The 25,840-nt window shown below is 59.3% G+C and overlaps 9 protein-coding genes across 9 annotated transcripts; all 9 read right to left on the minus strand.

The window, feature by feature from the left end:
* Positions 1 to 393: 393 nt before the first annotated feature.
* LPMP_300210 (hypothetical protein) lies at positions 394 to 753 on the minus strand (the record flags this gene model as incomplete). Its single annotated transcript, XM_010702754.1, has 1 exon — positions 394 to 753. One exon carries the CDS (start codon positions 751 to 753, stop codon positions 394 to 396), a length of 360 nt encoding a protein of 119 aa, XP_010701056.1.
* Positions 754 to 1,471: 718 nt separating this feature from the next.
* LPMP_300220 (ribosomal RNA adenine dimethylase family protein, putative) lies at positions 1,472 to 2,572 on the minus strand (the record flags this gene model as incomplete). Its single annotated transcript, XM_010702755.1, has 1 exon — positions 1,472 to 2,572. The coding sequence occupies one exon, from the start codon at positions 2,570 to 2,572 to the stop codon at positions 1,472 to 1,474; it is 1,101 nt and encodes a 366-aa protein (XP_010701057.1).
* Positions 2,573 to 4,798: 2,226 nt separating this feature from the next.
* Positions 4,799 to 6,097, minus strand: LPMP_300230 (hypothetical protein; the record flags this gene model as incomplete). Its single annotated transcript, XM_010702756.1, has 1 exon — positions 4,799 to 6,097. The coding sequence occupies one exon, from the start codon at positions 6,095 to 6,097 to the stop codon at positions 4,799 to 4,801; it is 1,299 nt and encodes a 432-aa protein (XP_010701058.1).
* Positions 6,098 to 7,696: 1,599 nt separating this feature from the next.
* LPMP_300240 (mitochondrial solute carrier, putative) lies at positions 7,697 to 8,764 on the minus strand (the record flags this gene model as incomplete). Its single annotated transcript, XM_010702757.1, has 1 exon — positions 7,697 to 8,764. One exon carries the CDS (start codon positions 8,762 to 8,764, stop codon positions 7,697 to 7,699), a length of 1,068 nt encoding a protein of 355 aa, XP_010701059.1.
* A 996-nt stretch (positions 8,765 to 9,760) lies between these two features.
* LPMP_300250 (hypothetical protein) lies at positions 9,761 to 11,551 on the minus strand (the record flags this gene model as incomplete). The annotated part of the gene is made up of 1 exon (XM_010702758.1): positions 9,761 to 11,551. One exon carries the CDS (start codon positions 11,549 to 11,551, stop codon positions 9,761 to 9,763), a length of 1,791 nt encoding a protein of 596 aa, XP_010701060.1.
* A 794-nt stretch (positions 11,552 to 12,345) lies between these two features.
* Positions 12,346 to 15,732, minus strand: LPMP_300260 (ubiquitin hydrolase, putative; the record flags this gene model as incomplete). The annotated part of the gene is made up of 1 exon (XM_010702759.1): positions 12,346 to 15,732. The coding sequence occupies one exon, from the start codon at positions 15,730 to 15,732 to the stop codon at positions 12,346 to 12,348; it is 3,387 nt and encodes a 1,128-aa protein (XP_010701061.1).
* Positions 15,733 to 17,010: 1,278 nt separating this feature from the next.
* On the minus strand, positions 17,011 to 18,933 carry LPMP_300270 (mitochondrial RNA binding protein 1, putative; the record flags this gene model as incomplete). The annotated part of the gene is made up of 1 exon (XM_010702760.1): positions 17,011 to 18,933. One exon carries the CDS (start codon positions 18,931 to 18,933, stop codon positions 17,011 to 17,013), a length of 1,923 nt encoding a protein of 640 aa, XP_010701062.1.
* A 1,815-nt stretch (positions 18,934 to 20,748) lies between these two features.
* Positions 20,749 to 21,945, minus strand: ATG4.2 (AUT2/APG4/ATG4 cysteine peptidase, putative; the record flags this gene model as incomplete). The annotated part of the gene is made up of 1 exon (XM_010702761.1): positions 20,749 to 21,945. One exon carries the CDS (start codon positions 21,943 to 21,945, stop codon positions 20,749 to 20,751), a length of 1,197 nt encoding a protein of 398 aa, XP_010701063.1.
* Positions 21,946 to 22,917: 972 nt separating this feature from the next.
* Positions 22,918 to 23,529, minus strand: LPMP_300290 (hypothetical protein; the record flags this gene model as incomplete). Its single annotated transcript, XM_010702762.1, has 1 exon — positions 22,918 to 23,529. One exon carries the CDS (start codon positions 23,527 to 23,529, stop codon positions 22,918 to 22,920), a length of 612 nt encoding a protein of 203 aa, XP_010701064.1.
* Positions 23,530 to 25,840: the final 2,311 nt, after the last annotated feature.

Here is a 25,840-nt window from a genome sequence, read left to right on the forward strand (position 1 = left end):
TATGAGGTGGTAGTGCGCACTCTGGCTCTCTACCCTCTTGTCGCTGTGCTGGTGCTGCTGATCCGTGCTTCTTTACAGCATTAGAGGACGGACGACACGGAGAAGAAACGGTAACAGTTGTGAAGGAAAAGGCGAGAGGGGGGGACGGCTGCGGCACTCGGGCAGTGCGAGTGGGCTATTACTACACACCCCACCACCACACCACACCATCCCATATGGGTGCCACGTAGAAGGGGGCACACATATGGGCCAGCGTCGCCCTCCTCACAGTCGCTTCTCGCGCGCGCCCCCCTCTCTTCGTTTCCTCAGCCTGTAAAGACACGCGGGTGCGCGGCGCGGCATGGGAAAAGAGGGGACGGCGCCGCCACCGACGAGGGCCTGTGTAACGACTCACTACTTGCGCCACGGCTCCTTCTGTGACTTGGCGTAGAAGCCGCCCATAGCGCCAATGAAGATGCCGACAACGGCACCAAAGGTTGTGCCGTTCAAGCTGCCGCCGTCGACGACGCACAAGGCGCCGCTCGCTGCTGCTGTCGCCAGCGTTGCCAAGGCAACAGAAGGGCTGACAGGGGTGACCAGTAGATGAAAAAGCCCTGTCGTCGTTGAGCACGTGAAAAGAGAAGAGCACGAGCCGATCAGTACCTTATCTGTGAAGCGGCGGCTACAGGTGAGGAGGGCTGGATGTGCCACTGTGCCACTGCTGCTACGCACCGTCAGCAAGTGCAACGGCGCACGGGAGGGATAACGGAGCATCGTAGATGCTTTGTGGTGGTGGCGACGGCAACGCAGCAACGCCGGTGGATGCTGCGTTATGTGGCGTGTGTGTGTGTGTGTCTGTAAAGATGACGATAAGGGAAGAGAGTGAATGGATAAGCTAAACCTGCTCGAGAGAGTGAGGTGAACAAGCAGCTAGCGAAGGAGAGAGAAATGCACGCCGAAGAGCAAAGAAAGTTGCACGAGGTGGGGACGGGGTGAGGCGCAGAACCGCCGTCGAGTGTCAAGCTCAAAACACGGTAGAGGGAAGAAGATGAAAGAAGAAATGATAATGTGGGAAAACTAGCCACGCCGCCTCGCGCATTGGCGTGCACGCATACCACAGCCCTCCCTCGCTCCCTATTAGTCGCTGTCCACACAAACGTCCCCCACCAACTCACACACGCGTACGTGCGTGCCTGCCGAAGTAGCGGGAGGAGGCGAGAAAAGAGGGTGGAATGGGCACCAAAGAAGAGAGAGGAGGAGAAGCTCGACTGCTCCACGTTGCTATCATTTGGTTTCTCTTACGTCCCTCGACGTGATGAGGTCACATTACGGCAGTGAGGGCACCATTCCTCGCCCTCTCTCTCTCGCTCTCTCTCACTTCGGCAGAGGTCTGTTACAGAGGAATAGGCGTGTGATGCATGTGTGGGGGTGCAGAGGGATTGATGAATGTAAACACAACACCACAGCGACACCACCACACGCATACAGGCACTCAAATGAAGTGAATGCCGTGCTTGATGAAGTGGGCAAGCATAGTCATGAGCGCCTCCTCGTCGAGCATGCGACTGCGTGCTTCGAACATGGGGTCCGCAATCACCGAGTCCAGCAACACGCGGAACTGCTCTAGCGACATAGGAGTACTGGCATCCACAATGCTACTAGATGCGGCGGACCCGACAGGTTGACCGCTCTCCATCCGCCGGTAGCTCACGTACTTATCGTAGAGGGCCTGCACAGCGACCTTAGTGCGAAATATGGACGAGGCCTTCTTGTTTTTACGGTTGAAGAGCATTTTCACGAGTCCGTCCCACTCCTCGAAATCCACATCAGGTGGTGGGCACTTGGGGTCGAGCCGAATGACGCTCGACTCGACCTTTGGCGGAGGGTTAAAGCTATTCCTGCTGATCTTCATGAGGTGACTACAGCGAGCGAGCAGCTGCGAGTTTACGGAGAGTCGGCAGTAGGCCTCCGACCCGGGCTGCGCACAGACGCGCAGGGCGAACTCGCGCTGAAACATGAGCACCGCACATTTGAAAGTGGGTGTCTTGAGCAACTTGAACACCAGCGCCGATGAAATGGCGTACGGGACGTTCGCCACACACTTGTCAAAGTAGGGAAAGTCCTGCTCAAGGCAATTGCCACGGATAATCTGCAACTTCGAGGCCAGAGGCGTATTCTGGAAGCGCTTGTTCAGCTCCGCCACCATGCGCGGGTCAATCTCGAAGGCGATCACCTTCTTCGCCGTCTGCAGCAGCTTCTCCGTCAAGTTACCCGTGCCAGGGCCGATCTCGACGACAACGTCGGTGGGTTTGATTGCAGACTTTTCAACAATGGCGGCAATGACAAGCGGGTTCTTGAGAATATGCTGGCCAAAGCCTTTGTTGAAGACGATGCCGGACTGACTGCCGCCAGCCCTAACACCAGGGCCCACCTTCTCTTGGCGACCCGCAGCTGCCGCGCCGCGCCTGTGCCCTTGTGGGGTGGACTTGCCTAGTGTGATTACCTTGGTGCCGAACTTGATCTTGCGGGACGCAGCGTGAATGGGCTCTGCGCAAATGATGCCCATCGGCACCGCCCGCGGCTCCTTCGGCATTTGCTGTGTCACGCGTGAAGAGAAGAAAAGAGGGAAATCAAGACGGAATGATGGGAAAACGGCAGCGTGGGCAATCAATGCTGCACTGAAGCGGCACAACGGCGCGGTGCTGCTCATGTGAGGGAAAACAAAGAGAAGCAGCAGTGGCGGAGAGCGCAGTGAGGGAGAGGGAGAGGGAGAGGCGGATAGGGAAAGAGCCAGGGCAGTCGCACAGTAAGAGGATGATATGCGGGAGGGGGGGGGATCAGGAAAGCAGAGGATACTGATGCGAAAGGCCATGCGAGTACGTTAGCCCGAAACACCACGGCTGAGGATGGACGCGTACGGAGACACAGCCGGGGGTGTTCTTTCACCCCTCACACACTGCTGCAAGTGCTGCTGCGGTCCGGGTTGATGCTGAAACTCTCGCTCTACCAAATGCACCTGAAAAGGAGAAGGTGGCAATGGGGGAGAGTCGGAGACGGTGATGCAACGCTGAGCCGTACACGTCTACATCAGCGTCTACGCAGAAGCGCACGTACATAGAGAGTCAAGCGCGACTCTTAGTAAGAAGATAGCGCACTGGCCATCGCTAGAGGACGAGTGCCGCGGCGTTATCGCACCACCCACGCGACACCTCGCTGCGCGGTGTACATATTTCGCTTCAAGTTGGGCTGCGCCTCGACGCGCAGGCGCGCCTGCGTATCGGTAGCAAATGACGTGGGCCTTCGAGCCACGACAGCAGGTGGTGGTGGCAGCTGCGGCGCTGGTGGATGTGCTGCTGAACTGCTGGGTGGCGCTGGGGCGCGGGGAAGGGGTGACGACGTCAGGTCACCATCGTTGCACGTCGACGAGACTCGCCTCTTGCTGACCACGGGACTCACCGCGGCTTCCTCTCTTCCCGCGCTGTCGGCCTCCGCAGCGTACTTTGCCCTCTGCACGCCACTGCTGCCGGTGTGTGGCAGCGCCAACACGGACGCCTCCGCCCGACGAAGAGCTGCTATCCATAGCTCGTCTAGGTAGCGGTAAGTGCTAACGTCTACGCCACTGCGGAATGGACAAGGAGCACCGAGGCACTCCGCATCAATCGGTAATACAGCGGTGGAAGGAGCACCAGTAACCGCCTGCGCGGTGAATGACTGCTGACAATGCATTGACCACTTCGTTTGTTGAGGTGTTTTTCTGTTGCCGCCAAGTGAACCCGCGTGCCTGTGTGCACGTGAGCGCTGCGCTGGTGAACGGATGTTGTGGGGTGAGAGGTGAGTGGAGATGAGGAGCGACGATCAGGTGGGTGTCCCCACTTCTCTCCAGGGTGCCGTGGGGCGCTAACACCTCCAGCGCAGCAAACAAACAGGCACGCACACGGAGAGAGAAAAGAGAAGACGAGGGCCAAAGGCGCCTTGACATGAGTGGCGTCGAAAGTCTCGCGAGAGCATCCGCGCTGGCGAGCTCCGGTGCGGGGACGTGCTGGTGCACACATGACGTGTTCATCCGTCCTCTGTGTAGAGGACACGAGCAGCCGCAGTGGTGGTAACGTTAGTGACACATCCTAGCTACGTGTACCTCACAGCAAAGTCGATAACTCCGGTGCCTGCCCTCTTGCCTGCAGAACGGTCATCACCGGTATATGGTTACACTGACACGACATGCGCCCTACCCTGCGCTACACGCTCGCGTGGTCACTTGCACACGCCATTCGCCGCCTGTTTTGCCGCGAGCGCCCCCTGTGTCTGCATGGTGTGCATGTCAGGGTCATGTTAGACACAAAAGCCACCTCGAAGAGACACGGTGGAAGGGAAGAGACACGGTGGAAGGGAAGAGACACGGTGGAAGGGAAGAGACACGGTGGAAGGGAAGAGACACGGTGGCACATGTGGCGCCTCACACACATATCACATGCGCAGCGAGCGAGAGAGAGAGAGGGTCGCACCCGTAACAGGCAGAAGCCGACTGAAGCACCCACCGACCTCCTCCACTATTACCATCTCTATCAGCATCACTCGTTGCCCACCCCCTATGTTTATCTGTGTCTCGTTCCATCTCCTCTGTGTGCCCCCAATGCAGGAAACAAACAATAAATGACTAGTGGCGAAGATGATGGGGTCACACCGCATCCGCCACCGCGAATGGAGCCCATCACTGCCACCTCGATCACCTATGCAATCTCAGCTGCAGCTACGCCACGCACATGCAATCCCACAGAGAGAGAGAGGCAGTGGTGCAGCCGAGTGTAAGTCAGCACTCCTCTCAAGAAGAGTTCGGTCGCGTAATCAGCGGCAGCGCAGCGGCCGTGCTGCACAGTGTTGCCTCCGTTGCGCAAACTGTTTGGCGTGTTGCATCCGACGGTTCCTTGTTGATTTCATACTCGAACTCGCTTCGGCAACCTCCCTTTTCCTGCGCGTGCGATGCTACAGCGTGAGCTGTGGAGCCTCCAATGCTGTTGCAGTCCCCTTCGTCAGCCCCATCCCTGAGCTCACTGTCTGTCGACGGTGATATGGGTTCTGATGCGTCTGACATGTACGCCGGCACCGCAGTGCTGGTGGCGCTGTGAGACAGGTGCACCGGGCCCACGCACACGACTGTCGGCGGACCATGAGATGGGTAGAGCTGCACCTCGGAAGTACTGACCAAGTTGTTGATGGGAAACGTCTCATCCATGTCCTCCACACTGGCATGACTCGACGCCTGGGAGTCACCTCTCTCCATCGCGCCCCTCTCGGCCATCGGCAGCGGCGGAACAACGGGCGAGCGACTTCCTGGGCTCGTGGCAGTCGCCGTCGGGACTGGTGTGGAGAAGGCGGGTGACGTCTTCGACGGCATGTCTGGTGAGGAGTGGTGCTCCGATGTATCTGTGGTGCGCAGTGTCTCGCAGGCAGCGCAGCATGTGGCGGACGGGGCGTTGAGGTACGTGCATACATGGCATGGCCACACTTCAGGTGCCGAGCTCAGCTGCAGCGGCTTCACAGGCCGGCCAGCAGAGGAGCTCGGGTAGCCGAGGCACTCCTCCGGGCTGATTAAAACGATGTCGTTCACCCCCACTTCTCGAAAGCGCACGCGCCTATTCTGCACGTTGAGGCATCGCATCAAACTCCGGTGCGTGCGATGCTCAAAGGAGGAGACTAAGCCGGACAGCCGCATCAAATCGCGATCATCGACGAAGACACGCGAGTACTCCAGCAGGGTCAGGCGGGCGAGTCGCTGCGCTTTCCGATGCGCCTCACCTTCGCCGCGCCTCACGGCTAAGTGAATAATGAGGTCTTGTATGTCGCAATCCCTCGCCAGGGCTAAGTGGAAGGCATAGTTGCATAGCGAAACTAGCTGCTCCAGCAGCAGTAGGCCTCCGTAAGCACTCTCCGGCTGACTATATATGAGATAGAGTCGAATGGTCGACAGGATCAGCTCCGGGTGCCCGTCCGCGATAGTTACACACTCCGTCAGAAACTTTGGAAACTCAGGCTTCTCTCGACCGAGCACACACTCATCTACAACGCGACTTGCCCTGTACTTGAGCTTCACATCGGACACTATGGTGCGCAGGTAGTTCATTCTGCACCCACCACTGGCCTCGTATGACTTTCGTGCGTGTGCGGGTGTGTGCGGGTGCGCGGCGTGCGCGACTATCTTACTGAACGTCCGTCCGCGCTGGCCCTCACTCAGGGCGCTCGCCACTGTGATCTCCTTTAGTAGAGCACCCGCGCTCTCGAGCACGCACGCACAAAACAAAGCTCCAGTGCCCTCGAGGTGGCGAGACGAGGTAAAGAGAGCGAAGAGCGCGCAGCAGCAGCAGCAGCAGCAGCAAAGCGCCAATCCAACCCAAAAAGAGCGCAACAAACAACGTGAGGGGCACGACGGCACCCACTCGAGGACGCCAATGTAAACGTACACGTCGGTAGGACGAAGAAAATGAGGAGGGACGCGGAAGCAGGACGGCAGCAAACCTGCAAAAGGAGCTGAAGAAGATCAGGGCAGGGCGACGCACGCAGTGGGTGCGAGGGGCGGCCTTCGTGTGACCGTGTGAGGGCCTGCCTGTCACTCGCCGAATTCGACCTGACAGAAAAAAGCAGCAAGGCCTGTGGCACTGACAACCGGCACCGCTCCTGCCTCCGCTTGTTCCACGTTGGCTAAAGAAGGTTGTGTAATGAGCGGTGATTGTGTTCTTGTCAGAGGAAAGATGCACGCAGAGAGAGAGGGGGGGTATTCTGCATCTCGCATACCCCGGAAAAGCCGTCCTCCCACTTGTCCTTCCTCCTAAGCAAGCGCCGCCGACCCCTTCCTTGGATTTTTTTCTCTGCTAGAAGAGTTGGGTTTGGAGGGGCTCTCGGCGAGGTGGACGAGCAACGTTATCGCTGTGCGTCGCACAAAATGCGGTAGGATGTCGGTGGAGGGGCGGGGGCGAAAGAATAGTGGCAGACAACCCCAGCACTGCTACCTGGGCCATATGCACGAGGGACGTGGGCAGCCGCACCGAGCGTAGAGCGTTGTCGTGAGTAGGGTGTAGGGGCGGGCAAGGAGGCGCGCGTGAGAGAGTGCTCAATACGAAAAAGAGAGAAAGGGTAGCGAGGGACAGCGTGAATTGCAGCGTGCAGAGACGGGCTAAAGGTGGCTCATGTGCAGGCAGAAGCAGCGCGCACTCGGGGCGCCATCAATGCCTGCAGCCCACGAATTCGCGCACGATACAAATGATGCCGCTGCACCGATACGCAGGTGGTGGTGGCGGTGCATGCATCAACGCTGAACGATCACTGCCGCACGTGTCTATCCTTCCACACACGCGTGTGCTCCGACACACACTGCGCTGAGGAGGATCTCAACGAGGTTGCTAGAAAAGGTAGACTTGCAGTTTTGTGTCAACAAACCCAAAAGAGTATCATTGGCATGACCTGTGAGTGGGGTGGGAGTTGCATGACTGACAAGGGGGGGGGGCGGGGGGCGAGGGAAAAACCTCGCTCGTGAACGCTGCTGCCCTGAATCACTCTGTCCCCGCACCTCCCCGCCTTTACTACTGGAGAAATAAAGGGGTAAATCGGCAAGCAGACCACCACCCCCGCTCCGCACCCCGGGGAGTGCGGGGTCACCTGGTGGCATAATCGCACCGCAAAACAAACAGACAAGCGCAGCAACACCCACCGCTGGATCGACTGAGGCTCACGGGGTTTTGCGCACAAATTCGTAAGGTGGCGGGTGCGTCACGTATGGGGGGGCCGCAACAGACGTGAAGGACTGCGTGTGGGTCGGCACTGCTGTCGCCTCGGGGTGCAGATACTCTGTGAAGCGCCGAGTGCACATGTCGTACGCGGTCATTAGCAACGCCATCGGAACCGCGTTCAGAATTGGCTTACTCCTAAAGAAGCCGTCGTACAACTTAGTGATGCCGTGGCGCCGGCGCAGATCGAGGAAGAGTGAACGATAACTCTTCGGTCGCCCACGTGTGGCGGCGTTGAGGACTCGCAGTTCTTGTCGCAGAGAGTGCACTGGGTACTGAGCCATCACGCCAAGAAACGTGGCGAGGTGGCAGTAAAGGAACAACACCATGGAATGGCGGTAGACCCCGTCGTAACGCATCCAGTTGTAGAGGCCAAACTGAAGAGCAAACTGCAACGAACGACTTAGCACCGCGACGGAGAAACCGCGATACACACCAAGTAGCACCCGCGGTCGCTCTCTCAGCGCCGTGACGAGGACGTCCGCGGCGCCGCGAAACTGGTGTGGCCCCGCCAGGGCTTCTGCCGTTGCACGCAGCACGTCGTACGGATGGCGCATCGTGGCGTACAGAACACCGGTCACAGCGCCAGCGACAAAGCCGCGGCGGCGGCTGTTCCATTGGGCCGTGACCGTCGCCGTCTCCAACCAGTGTCGCAGCATGGCAAAGGTGGCGAGCAGGAAGCCGTAGTCCGCTGCCAGCCAGACAACGGAGCGGCCCTGCCACCATCGCGTGTGAAACACCACCCGAAAAAGCTGTGCTCGCTTATCGGACATGTAAATGCGGCCCGACTCACCAGGAACGTCGCTGAGAAAATAAAAGCGATCCAACTTCGCAATGGGCACCGTCACGAACGCGCAAGCTGTGGAGCAGCCCACGATGACGGCTCCGTGCTGGCGCGTCGTGAGTTGCGTCTCCGTGTACCCTTGTCGGTGGGCGATAGGCTCCTGGTAGGGGGTTGCGGTGCGGTAGCCGAAGGTGCTGCGGTAGCCTCTCGAGCTATCGAAGCTCATTGTGAAACGACTGAACTGCAGTAGCGCCGATGCATAGCTGTACGAGTGTATGTCGGTGTGTGCAAAATGGCTCGCAGCTCACACGCAACTCTGCACGTTCAGAGAGAGTGCGCACACACGCATCATAGAACGCGTTCAGGGATGAGAAAGGGAGAGAAAAAGACATCAGGGATGAGGCGGGTAGTGGCAGTGGCAGTGTCACCGGGGGCGAGTGGAAAGCAGAAGAGCTCCCGTGCAGGGCAACGTAAACACACCTCACCAGAACGCTTCAGAGAGAGAAGCCACATAGACTAAACCAGGCTAACGCATTACCACACGCAGACATACGAGGACACGTGCAGGCCGAAGGCGTAAGTCAGACACGCGCCAACATGATCTGGGAGCGACAGACTGCATGACGCAGAGCGACAGGAAAAGGCACATAGCAAGGCGGAAAAGAGCCCATCACCGCAGCCACACAAGCTCCAGCCGCAGCACGATGTGCGTGAGCAATCCCTGCCGTACGTGCTTCCTTCTTTGCTTGTGTGTGCTTTCCTTCATGTCATTCCAGTCTATAAAACCGCAGGACGCCTCCATGACAAGGCGCCCACCGTCTTCCGAGGGCGTGAGAGCGGGAGAGGCGAGAGACTGTGGCGCAGGTCAACACCGGGGCGCCAGCACGCGCGAGCCCAAGACCGGCACTGCAAGCACGCCAATCGAGCTTAGCAAGACGGCTCTAACCGAGGTAAAAAGGTAGCACGGCATCCACGAGGCACACACACACACGCATACATAGGCAAACTCTTGTGTGTGTGGGGGGGGGGGGAGGACAATCAGCATCACGCCAGGCCCCGCCCCACTCTTTCCGCTGATGCGGCAGAGAGCGAGAGAGACGGTGGATAGTGCATAACGAAGAGAGCCGACGGAGACGGACACCCGCGCAGTGCATCTGCGGGAAAAACAATCCAACACGAAGAAGCGGCAGAACTCGCACTAAACCCGCGGCGTCTCGATGCATCATAGAAAGTGGTCAAACTTCACCATGTAGGTGCGGCTGATCTCGTCTCCGCGACGGCGGAAAAGCTCCTCGAGGTAACTCACCACGTCGAGCTCCACCTCGACCGACGGACGATCCAGGCGCCGCCCAGACGTAACCAAGTACGGGGAGACCACGTAATGAGACCTTGGGGTAGTCAAAGCACCGCCAGTAGAACTTACAGGAGAAGTAGCAGCCGTGCGATCGCTGGGCATAGGAAGAAGCCCCAGTACTTCCACCAGCCCTTGCAGCTCCTCTGGCGTCAGTGTGCCCACGAGCGGGGCTGCCAGCTCGACATGCGCCGTCGGCATCACATGAGGATCGTCGGCCAGCATTGTGGAGTATGTAGCATACCATGCGTCCATAGCCAAGGCAACCAGCTCCTCCTGCACCTGTGCAACAGGGTCGAGCATAAACTCGTCTGCACCTCCGGCCACGTAGGCGCCATCGTGCTGAGAGGCGGCGCTGGCCCGGTTTATCTGCGTGCTGCCGCTGTCGCCGTCCCCATACAGCATGACACTTGCCGAGGCAGTACCGCCATTGCCCACCTGAAGGGCCACGAATGACGGGTAGAGCGGGTTCCCTGGCTCCACTGGTACCTGCTCCCCGCCGCACCACCGTGTGGGACGCACTGGCGGCCTGTCTCCACGCCCCCCATCGCGGAGCCCGAGCGCCTTCGCCTGCCGCTTGTGGGACGCGTTCAGCGTGAGAGCAAACTGAAAGTCACGTGACAACTCAAAGAGCTCCGCGTCAAGCGCGAGAAGCTGCCGCTGCCGGTGACGGCGCGTCTGCAGCCGCGCCAGCGTGCTGCCACCGTTGTTGAGCACTTCCGTCCGCATGTTTAGGCACATGGGCACGCGTAGCAGCGTCGGGTTCATGGCGTCAGGTGCGACACGAATGCAGCTGCTCCACAGCACCCACGTGCGGTTCTGATCATCCGTCTTCACGTACAGTATGAGACGCGAAAGGCGCTTTTTCTCTGTCGCGTAGAAGTGGTCTGCAATGCTCTCGCAGAGCTGCATCGCGTGCTTCTTGGTCTCGTCAGCGACGAGGGTCTCCTCACTGAGGTACGGCGCCCCATCAAAGGTGGCGGCGCGATTTGCGAGCGGCACAACGTAATCTGTCAGCCGGCAGCGGTTTGTGCGACGGTAGACTGTCGTGATGTACGGGGTCCAGATCACCTGCAGCTGAAAGTTGTGCCGGCTGGACCCCTCACCTTTGGGGATTATGAACTTCTGCAGCACGCCGTCCGGCTTGCGCTTCTGGTCAAACAGAAAACTGTGCAGCGCGTCAGCTGTGAAGAACTCCACGTATGTGAGCTGCTGATCGGCGCACGCGTGCGTCTTCAGCTGCAGTGGCGTAAGTACCGCCTTCCACTCCTCCTCCACATTGACGCTCGTGTGGAAGAACTGGGCAACGACGTCGAAGCCCTTTACAGATTCGGCAAAGTGGGTATACATCGTCTGCGCGTCGAGCATCGACCCCGGCCGCTTCACGATTTCGTTGTTCTTGGGGTCGTAGGCGTACCATGCGCGGGGGAAGTTGTGGTCGAACACTACCGTATCCGGCAAGAGCACCGCAGACATGGTGTGCTCCCTGCCCTTGACGTTCTTGTGCAAGTATTGGTAGAGATGAGCGCACAGGCCATCACCCTCCACCGGATGCTGCTTCACCCAGTCCTTTGTGTAAGCAATACGAATGCCGGACGGAGACTGGAAACTGTTCTCGCACCGCGGCGCCCTCGGTGGGATCGGCGCCAGCGCTGGCTTCATACTTTGGTAGAACGCTGCGTGTTGTGTGCCTACATGCAGGGATGGCGTTTGTCCGCTAACGGACGAGTGGGCACGGAGAGAAGGCACAGCTAGAAACAGCACCGTTGAAGAGGGGGGAGGAAGAAGCAGTAACAGCAGATGTGCCTGCCGCGTTGTGGCAGCTGCCTATGCGGCTGCGGGTACGAGATTTGCTGAGCATACGGGCCACTCTCGTGCAGTGCGTTGGCGAATAACACCATGAGGAGGAGGGTGCGAGGCAGTTGTAGTGAGGAGGAGCGATGTGCTCGCACACACTCGTCGAGTGCTGTGCCCTCGAGCGACCAGGGAAAGGAGAGGGGGGAGGGTAGATCCGCTATCGAGTTTGACCTCTACTTCGCTCCCTTGAGTGCAACGCTGCGTCTGTTGTCAGCTTCAAACAAAACAGCGACAGGGGGTAGAGGGAGAAAAGTCCCAGATGAGAAGAGCAAGCAAAGGAGGGAGCACAGAGACAGAGAGAGACACAGTCACCTGAGGCACCAACACACCGCGCTGCGAGATGCACGTGCACACCCGCACAAGTGACAGCCGCAACACCAGGGAATACAGGGAAAAAACGCACCCGAAAGATGTGCCTGTATGCAAGAGAGAAATAAAAGTTCAACGAAGCACCACCACGGCGCCCTGCAGACTCACAGCCGCACGCCCAAATAAAAAAAAAACACACACACACTCCACCCATGCAACGGCACACGTCAGGGCAAGGCGTGAAAACTGGGCACGTACGCCGTCACCGCTTGCCCATCCCGCCCTGCGCCTTAACTCTCCATTGACTTGCGCACAGCCTCCAGCACTTCACTGGCAATTGGGGTGTCATTGTCGCCATCCTCGTCATCGTCGTCACCGTCGGTAGCCGCCGCCACTACCGCTGCCATCGCAAACGTGTCCACATCCTTGTCGTCGTCTGCCGTGACGGTCTTGCCCATCTCGAGTACGGGCGAACCCATCACGGACACTGGTGGGGTCTGCGGGATATCGCGAAACAACGACTTCGTATCCGGCACGTACCAGCTCGTCTCCGCGCCCTTTGCCATGAGATGGTCCAGTACGCTCTCGAAGGTGCCCTCAATCTTGAGCTGCTGGTACTTGCGGTAGAGACGCAGCGACGTGCGGGCATCCTCGATAGAGTCATGCTCGTCCTCCTGCACGCTCTCGCCAAGCACGTGGTATGCCAGGAAGCGCAGTGAGAGGTAGCGCGAGCCGGGCTTGTGGAATATCTCGAGCGTGTCGATGATCTGCTTGCGCGGCACGACGATGTTGCACACGCGGAAATCTTGAGCGAGGCCGTGGCCAACAAAGACAACACCGCCGTCGACCAGCGCGCGCAACTTTAAATAAGTGGACTTGAGCGACGTCAGGCTTTTGGACGACTCGAGTGGGTCGAGGTCACCGGGGTGGATGCCGCTGTACTGCGTCACGTAGTCCTCGATCTCCTCCGGGATGTGCACGTAGTCATCCACAATGGTGCGCTCATCACCATCTTTGCTGCTCAAGATGCAGCTCACACGCGCTAGGCCCATATGCGGCTTGCGCTGCGACACGTAGAACATCTCGCTGCCCTCATCGCGGCTCGCCCACTTGAGCACCACGTACTCGGCGTCGATTGCGATGAGGTCGCCAGCTCTGATTTCCGTGTACGAGGCCAAAGGCGATCTGAAGGCCTGCTTCGCTGGGTCTCGCAGCAGCGGGCGCGACAGCACGTCGTTCGTTAGTAGGGGGCCAAGCAGGTGCCACAGGTTCGGTGTGCGCGAGTCGTCTAGGCGGGCGTACGGCGGCGTGGTGAGATTGTCAAGGGCGTAGAAGGTGACCACAGCCGAGTAGGAGCGCAGAGCAGGCACCAGGCGCTCAAGCTCCTGCATCTTCATCGGCGCCGTCACGCGGTAGTCGTTCACGAGTGAAAAACTGTCATCCTTAATGCGCTGCTGACTGACGAAATTGCCCGTGTCCTCTATGTCGTCGGCAAGGTGCACAATGTTGCTGTTCAGCACGTAGTTGTAGTCCTCTTTGCCCGCACGCGAAATCTTGAGGCTTGTGGGCGGCTTCAGATTGCTGTGCTCCGGGTTCAGCAACAGGACGATGATGGGCGGCAGTCGCTTAATCTGCACCTGATCCTTGTACCCCTCCAGCTGCTTCAGGAGATGCTGCAGTCCCTCATCCACCTTGAGCGCGGAGCCAGGGACCTCCCAATAGAACCGCGGCTCAATGTGCACCCGGCCGTTCGACGTGAACTCAGTGCCGAAGAGGGCTGCGATGGCCGCCTCATACTCGGGCGGCGCCTCGTAGTTCATGAAGGGGTAGGCCTTTTGATCCTGCAGATCCTTGTGCAGCGTCTCCAGCACCAGCCGCTGCGCCATGTGCATCTTCGCTACCGCATCATCACGGCTCTTTGGCCGCTGGAACACGCCCGCGTTCGTGAAGGCACGGATCTGCCGCACCGCCCGAATGAAGTGCGCCACCGGCACAATCGGCGGCAGCGCCTCGCCCTTCATACCCAGCACACTCGCCGACGTGGACAACATGTTGGCAAAGATGAAGGCGATCTCGCATGTCATGCAGAACTCTCGCTTGCAGAGGTGCCGCAGGATGACCTTGCGAATGGGAAACTCGGGGGGCTGACATAGATAGAGCGACTGCAGAAGTGGTGTAATCCAGCACTCGGGGAAGCTGTTGTCAATGCCGATGACACGCTGTGCAATCTCGTTGTAGCTGCGCCAGTCCAGCTTGTGTTGAACGCTATAGCACACTTGCAGGGAGTCTTCCATCGGACTGTACTCGCCACCGCCACCACGCGAGGACTTGTGCTTGCGCTTCAAATCCTTACGTAGCTCGAGCAGCGCCTCCTGCGCGCATGCAGGGTCGTCGCCGAGCTGCGTGTTGAAGGGGTATGGGTTTGGCAAGATGGAGCTGAGCTTGTCCTTCGGATCTGGCAAGCAGCTGTCTGCCCGCATCAGTCCCCACTCGTTTGGCACAATGCTGTGCGACTCGTAGTTAACGCACCGGAGCTTCTGCGGAACTGTAAGGATCATGTAGTCCTCCTCCGGCCAGTTGGAGGCGAGGGTGCCGAGGTCGGCCGAGTCGTCGAAGCCGTCCGCGATGCTTGGCTCCTCCCAGCTGTGGTGGTAGACTGGGTGCTTCGGTCGCACTGGCTGGATAAACGTGGACATGACATAGTCGTCTCGCGTGGCAGGATGAGCGAGGGCGTAGAACGTGCCCTTGTCGTTGCCAATGGCGGCGCACATGTTGGACGGGGAGACGGCCACGGCTGTGCAGCTTCCCTCGCTCAATGGGCTCGACGAGAACACCGGCTTCTCCTGATCCAGCTGGATAATGTGGAAGCCACCGGGTGACAGCAGGAACGCGCGGTCGCTCGACAGGCCGAAGCCGTCTTGGTAGCGGCGCATCTGCGTCACATTGCCAGACGGGATGTCCTGAATCGTCGACACCGCCTCCGACATCTTTCGCACATCGAACACCTTCACAAAGGACGTCGCCGACCACTCCGAGTAGGCCACCATCACCGTATTGTCGAACACTTCCAGTGCCATGACGCGATTCCGCGACGGGGAAACGTGGCCAACCACGCTAAGATCAGACGCACTGCGCACGCACACGGCGCCAGAGGCGCTCCCGGTGGCAACCCATTGATCGCACTGCTTCAGCGCCACCACCGTCGCCTCTACCGAAACGGTGAGCTGGTCCGTCTCCTGGTTGTTGAGGATCAGCCGCGTCAGGCCAGCGTTGCCGGTGTAGAACATCGTGCCGGTGCTGTTGTTCGCCTGGAAGAGGTCAATGTAGCTCTGCACGGCGGTGGGCTGCGGCAGGCACATCATCAGCACGCCACCGCGCTTGTACCCACGGATCACCTCCCGGTCCGCCACCGTCACCATACGCTCACCACCTATGTTGAGGAAGAAAATGCTCGTGGCAGGGCGGCTGGAGACGGAGAACGACGAGTAGTTTACCCATGCCGGGGCCTCGCCCTGGCCCTGCGACTGCAGCGAGAAGCTCATGAGCGTGCCGAAGGCATCGCACACCCAAAGCAGCTCTACATCGGGGTCGAACTCCACTGCCGTAATGGCTCCGATAGACGCCGTGGCGTCGCCGCGGAACTTCCACGGCGCGCTACCCTGCGAGCTGAGACTCATGACTCGACCGTGTCAAGGCACGAGGAACCTCTGCCAAGGGAAAGAAAGCCAGAAAGGGGGGATTGGAGATCGAAGAGCACGCGGCAGCAGTGATGGTGAAGGCGAAACAAACGGTACCGGAGCATGTAGACCTGCCCCCACTCTCGCACTTGCGCACACGCGAGGACACGCTGTCGTGTCACAGCACACGCACACGCTCACTGGCGAAAATCTGTGCAGCTGCCTCGCCTCACCTCACACCGCAGCTGCTTTCTTTCTGCGTTGTATGTGTGGGCCAGCAGGCGACCCGGGGAAGAAGCGGCGGTGCGGAGAGTGGGTCGTGCCCTTCCTCGTGTGTATGTGGGTATGTGAATTTGGCTTGGTGCTGCACGTTCTTCGTCCTCTCCAAAGCTCTCCCTTGCCCTTCTTCGCGCCGATGCCAACTGGTGTGGACTGCGGGGTACGAGTCTTGTATGTGTGTCTGCGCGGATGAGGTTTGAACAGCTGTGAACACAAAGGGGTGGTGGAAGAGGTGGGAAAGCGCACTTTTTTAGGGAATGAAGGAGGGAAAAGACCGCTGTAGCAGCTGCTGGGTGTGGAGCATGTTGGGTTTGGAGTTAAGCCTACACGCACACGCCCACGCACACCGCAGCCGCAGCAGTCAACAGGCGCAGAGAACAAGAGACGAAAAAAAAAACGAGGAAAGAGGCAGCATGAAGTGGGGGGTGCGCACTGAGGATGGAACGAGCACGCGATGCCTGGTGGGATGAGTGGCGCCCCAAGTGAAGCGCAGAGATGCACATTGATGAGTGTCCCAACCGGAACTCCCTCGGTGTGTGCGCGTGTTGACGTACATTTCCGCTCCTCTTTCGCTTGAGTCTCTTCACGATCGGCTAAGAGCACGCCGGTACGCGCAGCCCACCCAGGCTGGAGCGAAGCAACAAGAGAGGATGCGCCAAACGGCCCTCGGCTCACCTCACCAACGCGGACAAGAAGTGCGAGAGAGCGAAGAGAAGACATGCACAATGCCGCATCACACACACACACACACACACGTGACAGCAAAGCGGTGCCCACCTGCACCGGCGCAGAGCAGCATACCCACAGACACACGGGTTGAACGAGAGGGCCGTACGCAAGAAGCTCTGAAGGAGGGCACGCAGTCGAGAGGTAGAGAACGAAAAAGGACGACGGCAAAACACCACGGCACATGAGTGTGCATATACTCAACAAATCCACTCCCTTGCGCGCGGGCTTGAGACAGGGCCTCGCCGTTTAGTGCGGCTTTCCTTCGGTGCGCTAGGGTTCGGCGGTGTCTGCCGACGTTCCTTTCTTTCGTCGAGTCAGTTTACGCGGCTTCGGTGGAGCTGAGACGGCGGGGGGCGACGTCGTGCTGCCAGAGGCGTCAGTGCTCGCGCCAGGTACCTGTGCAGCAGCAGCAGCAGTACCGACTCCATCTCCCGTGGTGAACGTCGATGCAGGGGTTAGGAAGCTGCGGACAGGCGCAATGACACTCTTGCCGTGGTGCCGAACGGCGTGTTCGTGCAGCGACTCGTGGTCGAGGAAGTGGCGCTGGCAATCGGGACATTTCACGGAAGACTGAATCCCCATATCTTGAAGGCTGAGGCTCTTGTGGCAGCCGCTGATGTGCAGCTCTAAAGACGAAACATCGCGAAACTCACGCTTGCAGGCGGGGCAGGGGTACAGGCGTGCGACGACAACGTGCTTAGACTCCGTGTGCGCATACAGCGCCGACGCATTTGAAAAGCCCCTCTCGCACCCGTTGCACCAAAATCGTGTTCGCGCCGTGAGTGGCGGCAGCGCTGAGAAGAGGGACGATTGCGCTGACTTCAGTGCAGCGGGGCCAAGTCCCTGCGGCACCCCCGAGACGCTGCTCTCGCTGGCACGGTCCACAACTCGATGTGCGTCACGCATATGCACGTCAAGTCTGGCTGCATCGGGGAAGCGATAGCCACACTGCGGGCATTGGTGCACGCGACGCTGCTTCTGCTCCTCGATCATCCGCTCTGTTTCGTAGGCCGCATCTTCCGCAGGATGGCGGAAGCGAATGTGCGAAAATAGAGCAGACGATGAGCGGAAGATTTTCTTTCCCTCGGCACAGTGATCACACATGACAAGTATCTCCGCGGACGATGCCGACGCCGCACCTGGCGAAGGTGTGCCAACAGTGCTGGGAGACGTTGGTTGTTCTACACCAGCATCGCTTGGCGATGCGGTGTCTTTCGCAGAGGCAAAGGTGGTGGTGGTGGTGTGCTTCTTTTCGAGGTGCTGCAGGAGGTTCAGCTCCGACAAGAAGACGCGGTAGCACAGCTCGCACGGGAAGCGGTCTTCAGCGAAGTGGAGGTCGCTCGCCGATGTGGTAGTACTGGCCTTGGATACGGCGAAGACGGCGGCCCGTGACCGTTTGCCCCCAGTGGAGATTGGAGCAGGATCAAACACTTTCTCACCGATGCGCCCTACACTGACGCCCAGTTGGCGCGCCTCCAACTTGGCGACCACGACGTTCGTCTCATCCACGGTGCGTACTCCAGGCATGCGACGCACCGGGCTCGCTACGTCTAGCAGCTCCTTCGCCCTCCACCGTGAGTTGGAAGCCGCGCCAACAGATCCTGCGCCACCATGCTGCTGTGGCGTCCATGAGTCCGACATCGCGACATCATCCTCAGACACGGTCGTCCTCGCAGCGGATGGATCTGTGTCGTTGCTGCGTGCTGCTCTAGACGAGGCAGTGGGAGGCTGAGGAACAAGTGACTCCACAACGTCAAAGTCGAGCTTCGGGTGATCCTTGGCAACGTGGAGGAGAAAAGCGTCGCGGCTCGAAAAGGCAGCGCTTCTAACAGCGCACCAGTTACACGTGTAGGCCCCCGATTCGGAGACGGTCGGCAAGTATGGCCGCAGCTCGTCATACGCGCTCCGAGAAGTAGCAAGAAAAATCCCGTCTGGCACAACCGCCTCAGCTCCGGAGGCATCGGCGACACCCACGGCACCGTTTGCAAGTGAAGTGCCATGCACAGCCTCCGTGCCCTCGAGCGGAGCGCCGGTGACTCGCTCGTACAGGGCCAGTCGTGAATAGCACAGACGCGTCCAGTACGCCGCGTCCTGCTCCTTGTGCGTAGAGAGAATGTGGTGCAGCATCTGTCCCATGTGCACGACTCGGGTGCACATGGGACACGCGGCATAGGCCAGTCCGCTGTGCGACATGGATGATGGAGCATCAAAGCGAAGCAGTCTCTCTACCGACTGAGAGCTCGCTGACGAACCTGTCGCACCTGACGCGCATCGCAGTGACATGCGCAGAGCTGCGCCGGTGAGTCCGCCACATGCGCCCGCTACAGAGGCTAGCAAGAGCGGCGACGACACACATGACGAGAACGACCGCCAAGCTGGAGAGGCGGCACTGGACGGCGCGCTGCATGTACAGCGGTCGTGGACTGAGTGGTGTGAATCCTGGACTGTAGCGGGCATCCGTTGTGACAGGCCGCAAAAGTGGTCGCTGAGCGGACCCCGCCCCGTTCTTCGCAGCATAGTTCCCCTTCCTTTGCACGCGCGCCCGTCGGTGGAGTGTCAGCGTGCACGCGGCCTAATCGTGGGTTTACTGCAGCAATGAAATCTGTAAGGGAGAGGGGTAGAGCAATACGCGTTGCAACACGCCTCAGCTGACTCCCCAAGCCCTCTGGCGCGCAAAAGGTGAAAGCCGCGAGGCCGACAGTAGGCACACTTAAGCACAACCACAAAGACATAGACACAAGGCGCAGACATGCAAACGACTCTCAGTTTGTGCACGCGCGAAGGCTGCCGCCCTTCGGCAGACCACGAATAGTACCTCGATGAAAGTGGGCAGCGAAAGGCAGCCAGCAAAGCGCTACACACCACGTCGGTGCAAAGCCTCCTGTGGTGGCACGGAAAAGGGGGTAATGGAAAGGGGGGAGGAGGGGGGGCTGAGGACACCTACACGGACTCGGCGTCTGAGCGAGTCGGACTGTTGCAAAGGTGAGAAGACGTATGGGAGGCAAGAGGGAAGTGCACAGGCACGCGTTGCCGACGTCAGCGTCTCCCCACACTACCCCATAGAAACAACAGCGTCAGGGCCGAGAAACAAAGCAGAGCGAAAAGATGAAAGAGAAACGCACATGAGCAAGTCGCAGGCGCTGGCAGGACGGTGCATCGTTAGGGGATGCAGGACCACTACACGTCCTCGAAGATGGATGCGGAGAAGGACGTGTGACCGTCAGTTCACGCACACGCAGATATATGCTCAAACACGCGCTCACCGTTGAGGAGGGGGGGAGGGGTGACCTGTAGCAGCTCGTAGCACCAACGTTTCTTATGTTTTTCCCTTTCACCAACAACAGATCGGCACGACCCAAGAGAGAGAGAAAAAACCACCTGAATAGAGGAAAAGTGCGCAATGAAACCAAGTGAGTTGTGTTATCGCCCTTCAGCGGCACCTCTCCTACTAGCGCCTGTCGATTGTGTATGTGTGTGTGTGTGAGGTGAGCCTTTGCGTGGTGTGTGCGGGAAGGAAAGAGCGAGGAGGGAATGCCGCCCTTCTGCGCATGCAGGGGAGTTTATGCACGCGTGCAGACGCAATAGCGCCCGAGACCAGAACGGCACCGACGCAGAAAAGCGAGATCGGAATGAAGAAGGGGGCTGATGTTCTCCATAGCTCTGGAGGGAGCAGCAGCAGCGAGGGTTGGTGTGCGTAGAAGAGAATCGCCTTGAGACGCACAGACACACGTACTAACGGACATGGTGCAGAAAAGAGAGCGAGCATAGGACGATAATACGTAAAGCAGTTCGATGTATATACGCCAAACAACGGCAAGGGCTACAGGGGAGAGAGGCGTGCTAAAATGAGCACTAGTTGATTGAATCGGCTGGAAAGGGGGGCGGGGAAGATCGATGATGGGAACAGCGGCAGCGGCAGATGCATGGGTGGACAGCGTCGGTAGCACGCCCAGAAAAGAGTGCAAGGGGGGGGAGAGTGCGCGAAAGTGAGCACGTGCCGTAGCTGCATCAATCCAGGTATTCCCACGAGTCCGTGTCGAGTTCGTCCTCACCGGCATTCCTCTCTGCTGTAGCATCAGTGGCAGTTCCTGCCTCACTCCCCTGGCGTCTCCCACGAGGCACCCGCAGCGTGCGTCGCTGTACTAGTAAGGCTGTCTCCGAGAGCGGCAGGTCTCCGGCCGCGCCGTTCATCTCACAGCGATTACCCATACGCAGCGGGGACACAAAAGTGCCGTTGGTGTGCCCTTGCCGCGCAGGCGCGAACTGATCGCCGTCGTGCAGCGACCTCTGGGATTCGACGTGCATAAATCTGTTGGAGAGATGCACCTCCAGCGCGGCCCACTCATCCCGGGTCGTAACAGCGAAGGCGAGAAACAGCGATGTGTCGACGCGGGACCAATGCACACAGCGCACATCGGAGACGGATGGCGTGACAGACACCGTGGCGGACGGCCCATCACTCAGCAGCGCGGCAGTGGTTCGCTGGTGCGGGTCGAGGTAGAAGAGCTGAGTTTGGTTGTGGGCAAAGAAGTAGTAGCTCCGCCCCGGTACTCCGCCGACAATCCCCAGACACTGCGGCTGCTCCATCAGCTTTTCTATCTGGAGGTAGCTCTCCTGGGTCAGCTGCGCTGCAGCACTCACGCGCACGGAGGCTAAGACGAGCACCACCTCCGCCCCCTGCTTGAAGGTGTGATGTACCTCGTCTGCGTAGACGCACCCGTTTGTGGACGTCACCACTGTCACCCGCGTCTGCAGCTGCTCCGTCCTAATGGCATCCTGCATTGTCCGCTTGATGGCCTCGCAGCCCTGCGATGGACTCCAGTACTCCGCCTTGAATGCTCGCTGATTCCATACGCTTCGGATCAGGTTGTGGATTGAGAAGGGCGCCGTCTCCGCACTGTGGTCAAAGAAAAGAGCGAGCCTGCGGTCTGCTGGGCGGCCGTGGGCCCACAGGAAATGGGCCAGGAGCATCTGCGAGGTGCGCAGAAGACAACCCCAGCCCTGATCTGTCTCAATCAGGCGCGTGACGGCCGGAATCGCCTCGAAGCCGTCCCGGTATGTAAAGATGAGAAATGTGTCGGCCAGCGCCTTCCCTAATTCCTCTTGCGACTCCACGGCAGCGCCAGACCTGCCGACGACTTGGAGGGGAAACACCGCCTCCGTGGGGAAGAAGGCGCTCCATAAGTCTTGAACATAGCGGAGCATTGATGCGTGTTTTTTGGGGGCGAGGGACTGTGCATAGGGAGCAAGGCAGAGGGGAGGAGGCGCCTCAGCTCCAACACATACCCGATCGCGTGACAGACACAGGCAGCAGTGCCGTGCACCCGCACGTGACGCGCGTCGGGGGAAAGGGGAGGGGATACCCGTGCGTGTGTGCGTGTGTGTGTGTGTGTGCCGCCGACACCCTCAAGAGAAAGAGCACAGAGGTACGAAGGAGACGCAGAGATACAGAAAGGGGTGAGTAAAAGAAAGAGAGAGAGAGGAGGACAGAGAGACGGGAATGTAGATACAGCGGGAAGGGTTCATGAAGGCTACTGACGAGGAAAAGTGGCGAAGCAGCGAATGGAGCGAGCGATCGCAGGCCCCCTATACCCCCGCAGCAGTCGTTAAACGGCGCACAACGCCTCGTCTGGACCTCTTGGACGTCCATGTAGAGGTCGTGCTCGCGATGCACAGGCACGCCAGCGCACATTTATGAGACTCGTCGCTGTCTGTCTCACTCTTTCTTATTTTGCCGCTGCTTCTTTGGGATCTTCGAGTCCGCTAAACACGCCGGCGAGGCGCTCCCACCCGCTCGCGCAGTGAACACACGCGCGCGACACTCCACCCACAGGCGCGTACGAGTAGAGAGCGGCGGCAAACAGCGAGGAGGAAACAGAAGGAGTCGAACAATGGAAGGAAAACGCTCAATCTGTGCTCGCCTCTGTGCGCATGTGGGTGAGCCTATGAGGGTGTGAAGACATCCACAACAACCCTCGCGCACCTCGAGGTGGCAAGGAGGGATGGAGGAGCCAGGGGGAGATGTGGCTCGCGACGCACGCACGCTTTTCTCTCTGACTAGTGCTACCTCTCTCCTGCGGCAAGTGCGCGGGGGAATGACTACCCCCCCCCTCCCCTCCCCTATCCCAATTCCACCCCATCACCACTCGTACTCCTACTGCACGCCTTCGGGTCACTCTACTCGTTTGGGTTAAAGAGGAACTCCATCTGATGGCGATGGCGAGGGAAGAACTGGCCTGTCAGACGAGAGCCGGTGCGGTGCGTGTTGACATACGAGGTGTGCCAGCGCCGCGTCGGCACCCGGATGTCGCGCCCGAGTGCGCACGACAGACACCACGCGCGCCCGTCCTTCGAGTAGAACTGGTTGTGTATGATGCGGTACTTGCAGCTCCAGCACTTGAAGCACTTCACATGGAAAAAGTACCCCTGTGTAGTCGGCACCCGCGCATTGCCGGACGGAACCCACACGTAGCTGTTGATGTCGTCCCCATCGATCGGCTTTTTGCAGTTGAAACAACATGCGCCGTCGGGCACCACCATTGGCTGATCAACATCCTCGGTGTAGGCGGGGAAGTGCGGGCGTGACCTGGCCTCTTCATGCGGGATGGCGGTGAGGTGGTGCGCCTTGGACTGCATCCACCAGCGGCGACTGTGCTGCGTGCGCACCTTGTGCCCTGACGCTGGTTTGCCGTGCATAGCTCGACATGGAACGGCGAGCGAGGCAGTTGATGCGATCTTAATGATGGCAGCACTACTGCGAGGCAGTACGAACTGCGTCGCACAGTTCATCTTGCTACCAGGACTAGTGATGCGCAGGTAGATCACGATGAGAACACACGCGCGCACTCCGTGGGAGAATAGAGAGAGCTCAAAGAAAAGGGCACCAATGCACACGCAGTCACCATGCAGGACGCAGGCGCACGCGAACCCAAACGTCGCGGAAACTTCACAGCGCCACGCAGGGATCCGTGTTGCGCTAGCGAGGAGCGTGCGCCGGAGTCGGATGGGGCATTGGTAGAAGAAGAGAGGGGGGTATGGAGGTTGGCGGCATCCGCCTCAAGCGAAGAGAAAAGGAAAAGATGAGAAAAGTGAAGAGAGCTTGAGCAGTGCAGTACGGTGCCTGAGGGTGTCAGGCAACCGTGCGGAGGAGGCCTGCAGATCATTTCCCCACCCACCTCCCCCTCGTTCTCTCCGCAGAACGAAGCATGTCCGTGGGGTGCCATACTACCTGCAACCGAAGGAGGAGAAATGAGACGACAGTAATAGGGGAGTACTGGACTGCAGTGGGCCGGGGTGTGTGCGCGCCACAGAAATATCTGGCAGAGGTCACACGATGTCAGCAAGGTGGTAGCGGTTCGCCACGTTGCACAGACCAATCGCCCTCGCTACACCAGATGCTGACATAGAAGGAGGCGCGGCGTTACGCCACCTTTAGGCAGCGCCGCGGAGGGGTACGGGCCTGTGTTCACCGTTTGATCCACACAGCCCTGATGTTGTCTCTATCTTTCGGGGTAGATGCACGCCGGTGGTCACAAGCGGGGGTAGTGATGACGATCGACTGCACGATCCTGACAGAGTCCTTCCGTGACGCATTGGTGCCATCGCTGGGGGGGGGGGGGGGAAGGCGTACTCGTGCCTCCGCTTCAGTCCCCTCCCTCCCTTCCTTGTCTTTCGCACTTCCTGCGTGCAGACACTGCGGTGCGCGTGCGTCGCTGGTTCACCCCGACGACCACCACCGACGCACACGCACAGGGAAGCAAAAGATGAAGAGGCGGACGGTACAGGGGAAACGTGCGAAAAGAGAGAGAGTGCAGTTGGGTAGCGTCCATCCGCAGCGCGCGCCTAATCCTCAGCACACACCTCACCGTAAGGGGGGGGACAAACAGTGGGGTGGGCTGATTTCGGTTCGCTCACTGCATCAGTGGATGGCGCCTGGGCACATGCGTGTCTGTGGGTGGATGGGTGGGTGTGCTCACAAAGAGGGAGGAGATAGCGCCTCTCACCCTGCACACGCACCATAGCCTCTCTCTCCGCTATCGCGCTCGCAGACAACGTAGGCGGAAAGACGCACAGAGACGCAGAGCGATGTGGCACAAGCCCGTGAAAGGGGGATGAAAAGAGAACGCAAAGGCGACGGCGGACACCTGCCAACAATGAGAGCCGGAGCATCTAAGCGAGAGAAACGAATAAACGCAGCGGAGCGCCAACAAGCATGACGTGGTGGCGGGCCTGCTGCTGCCAAATATCTGAGTGGGGATCAACGAGCAGTAGGTGCGGGCGCGTCAAGAACACGCACACAGGCCACGCCGTCTCCCAATCTGGAAGCCAAGATGAAAGCGAAAGAGAACGAAGAGAAGAGCATGTCTTTTGAGCCTAACGATGTGTTTGTGCATGTGCCTGCCTGGGGTAACAGAGGACTCGGTGAGTGCGTGTCGGTCCGCCTGCGTGACCAGCAGACGAGAGGCCTTGGGGGAGAGGGAGAGACACTCGATGCGCGTGCCGGAGGGCGACTAGAGAAGAAGTAGAAAGGGGCGCACCAACGCGGGTGACGGAGAGGAGGCAAGTCTGCTCGTGTACCTCGAGCACCCCAGCGCGCGAGGAAGAGAGAGAGACATCGGAACTCTCTACCCCTCTCTCCACTGCATCACGCTCATCTCCGCCTCACCCGCATGACTGCGGTAGTCCGAAAGAACTCGACTCCACAAAAAAAGAGCAAAAAGCGAAGGAAAGGAGTCCCAGTCAGGAGAGTAGTAGTGGAGTGGCAGTGGGCACTCCGCGAGGGCACAGATCGTCGCAGCAGCAGCAGCAGCAGCGTTTGACGGAAGCAGCCAAGAGTAAAGCGGGAAGAAGCAGCAGAAAAAAGAGAAAATGGCGAAGAGCCGTGCGATGGCTGGCGGAAGGAGAGGGGGGGGGGCGTGGACAGGCAACGCCGCACAGTGCACCGGTGTTCGTCTGTGTTGGTGTGCTGTGCGAGAGGCACGCACTCTGCCGCACCTGCCAATGGGTAAATTGGTGAAGGCAAGTTAAGGTATCGGAGGTGGTGGGGTGAGGGATGAGAAAAGGAGGTGGCTGCCGATGACCGCATCGTCACAACCCTCTC

The sequence above is a fragment of the Leishmania panamensis genome (assembly GCF_000755165.1).
Source record: "Leishmania panamensis strain MHOM/PA/94/PSC-1 chromosome 30 sequence".
Classification (NCBI taxonomy): domain Eukaryota; phylum Euglenozoa; class Kinetoplastea; order Trypanosomatida; family Trypanosomatidae; genus Leishmania; species Leishmania panamensis.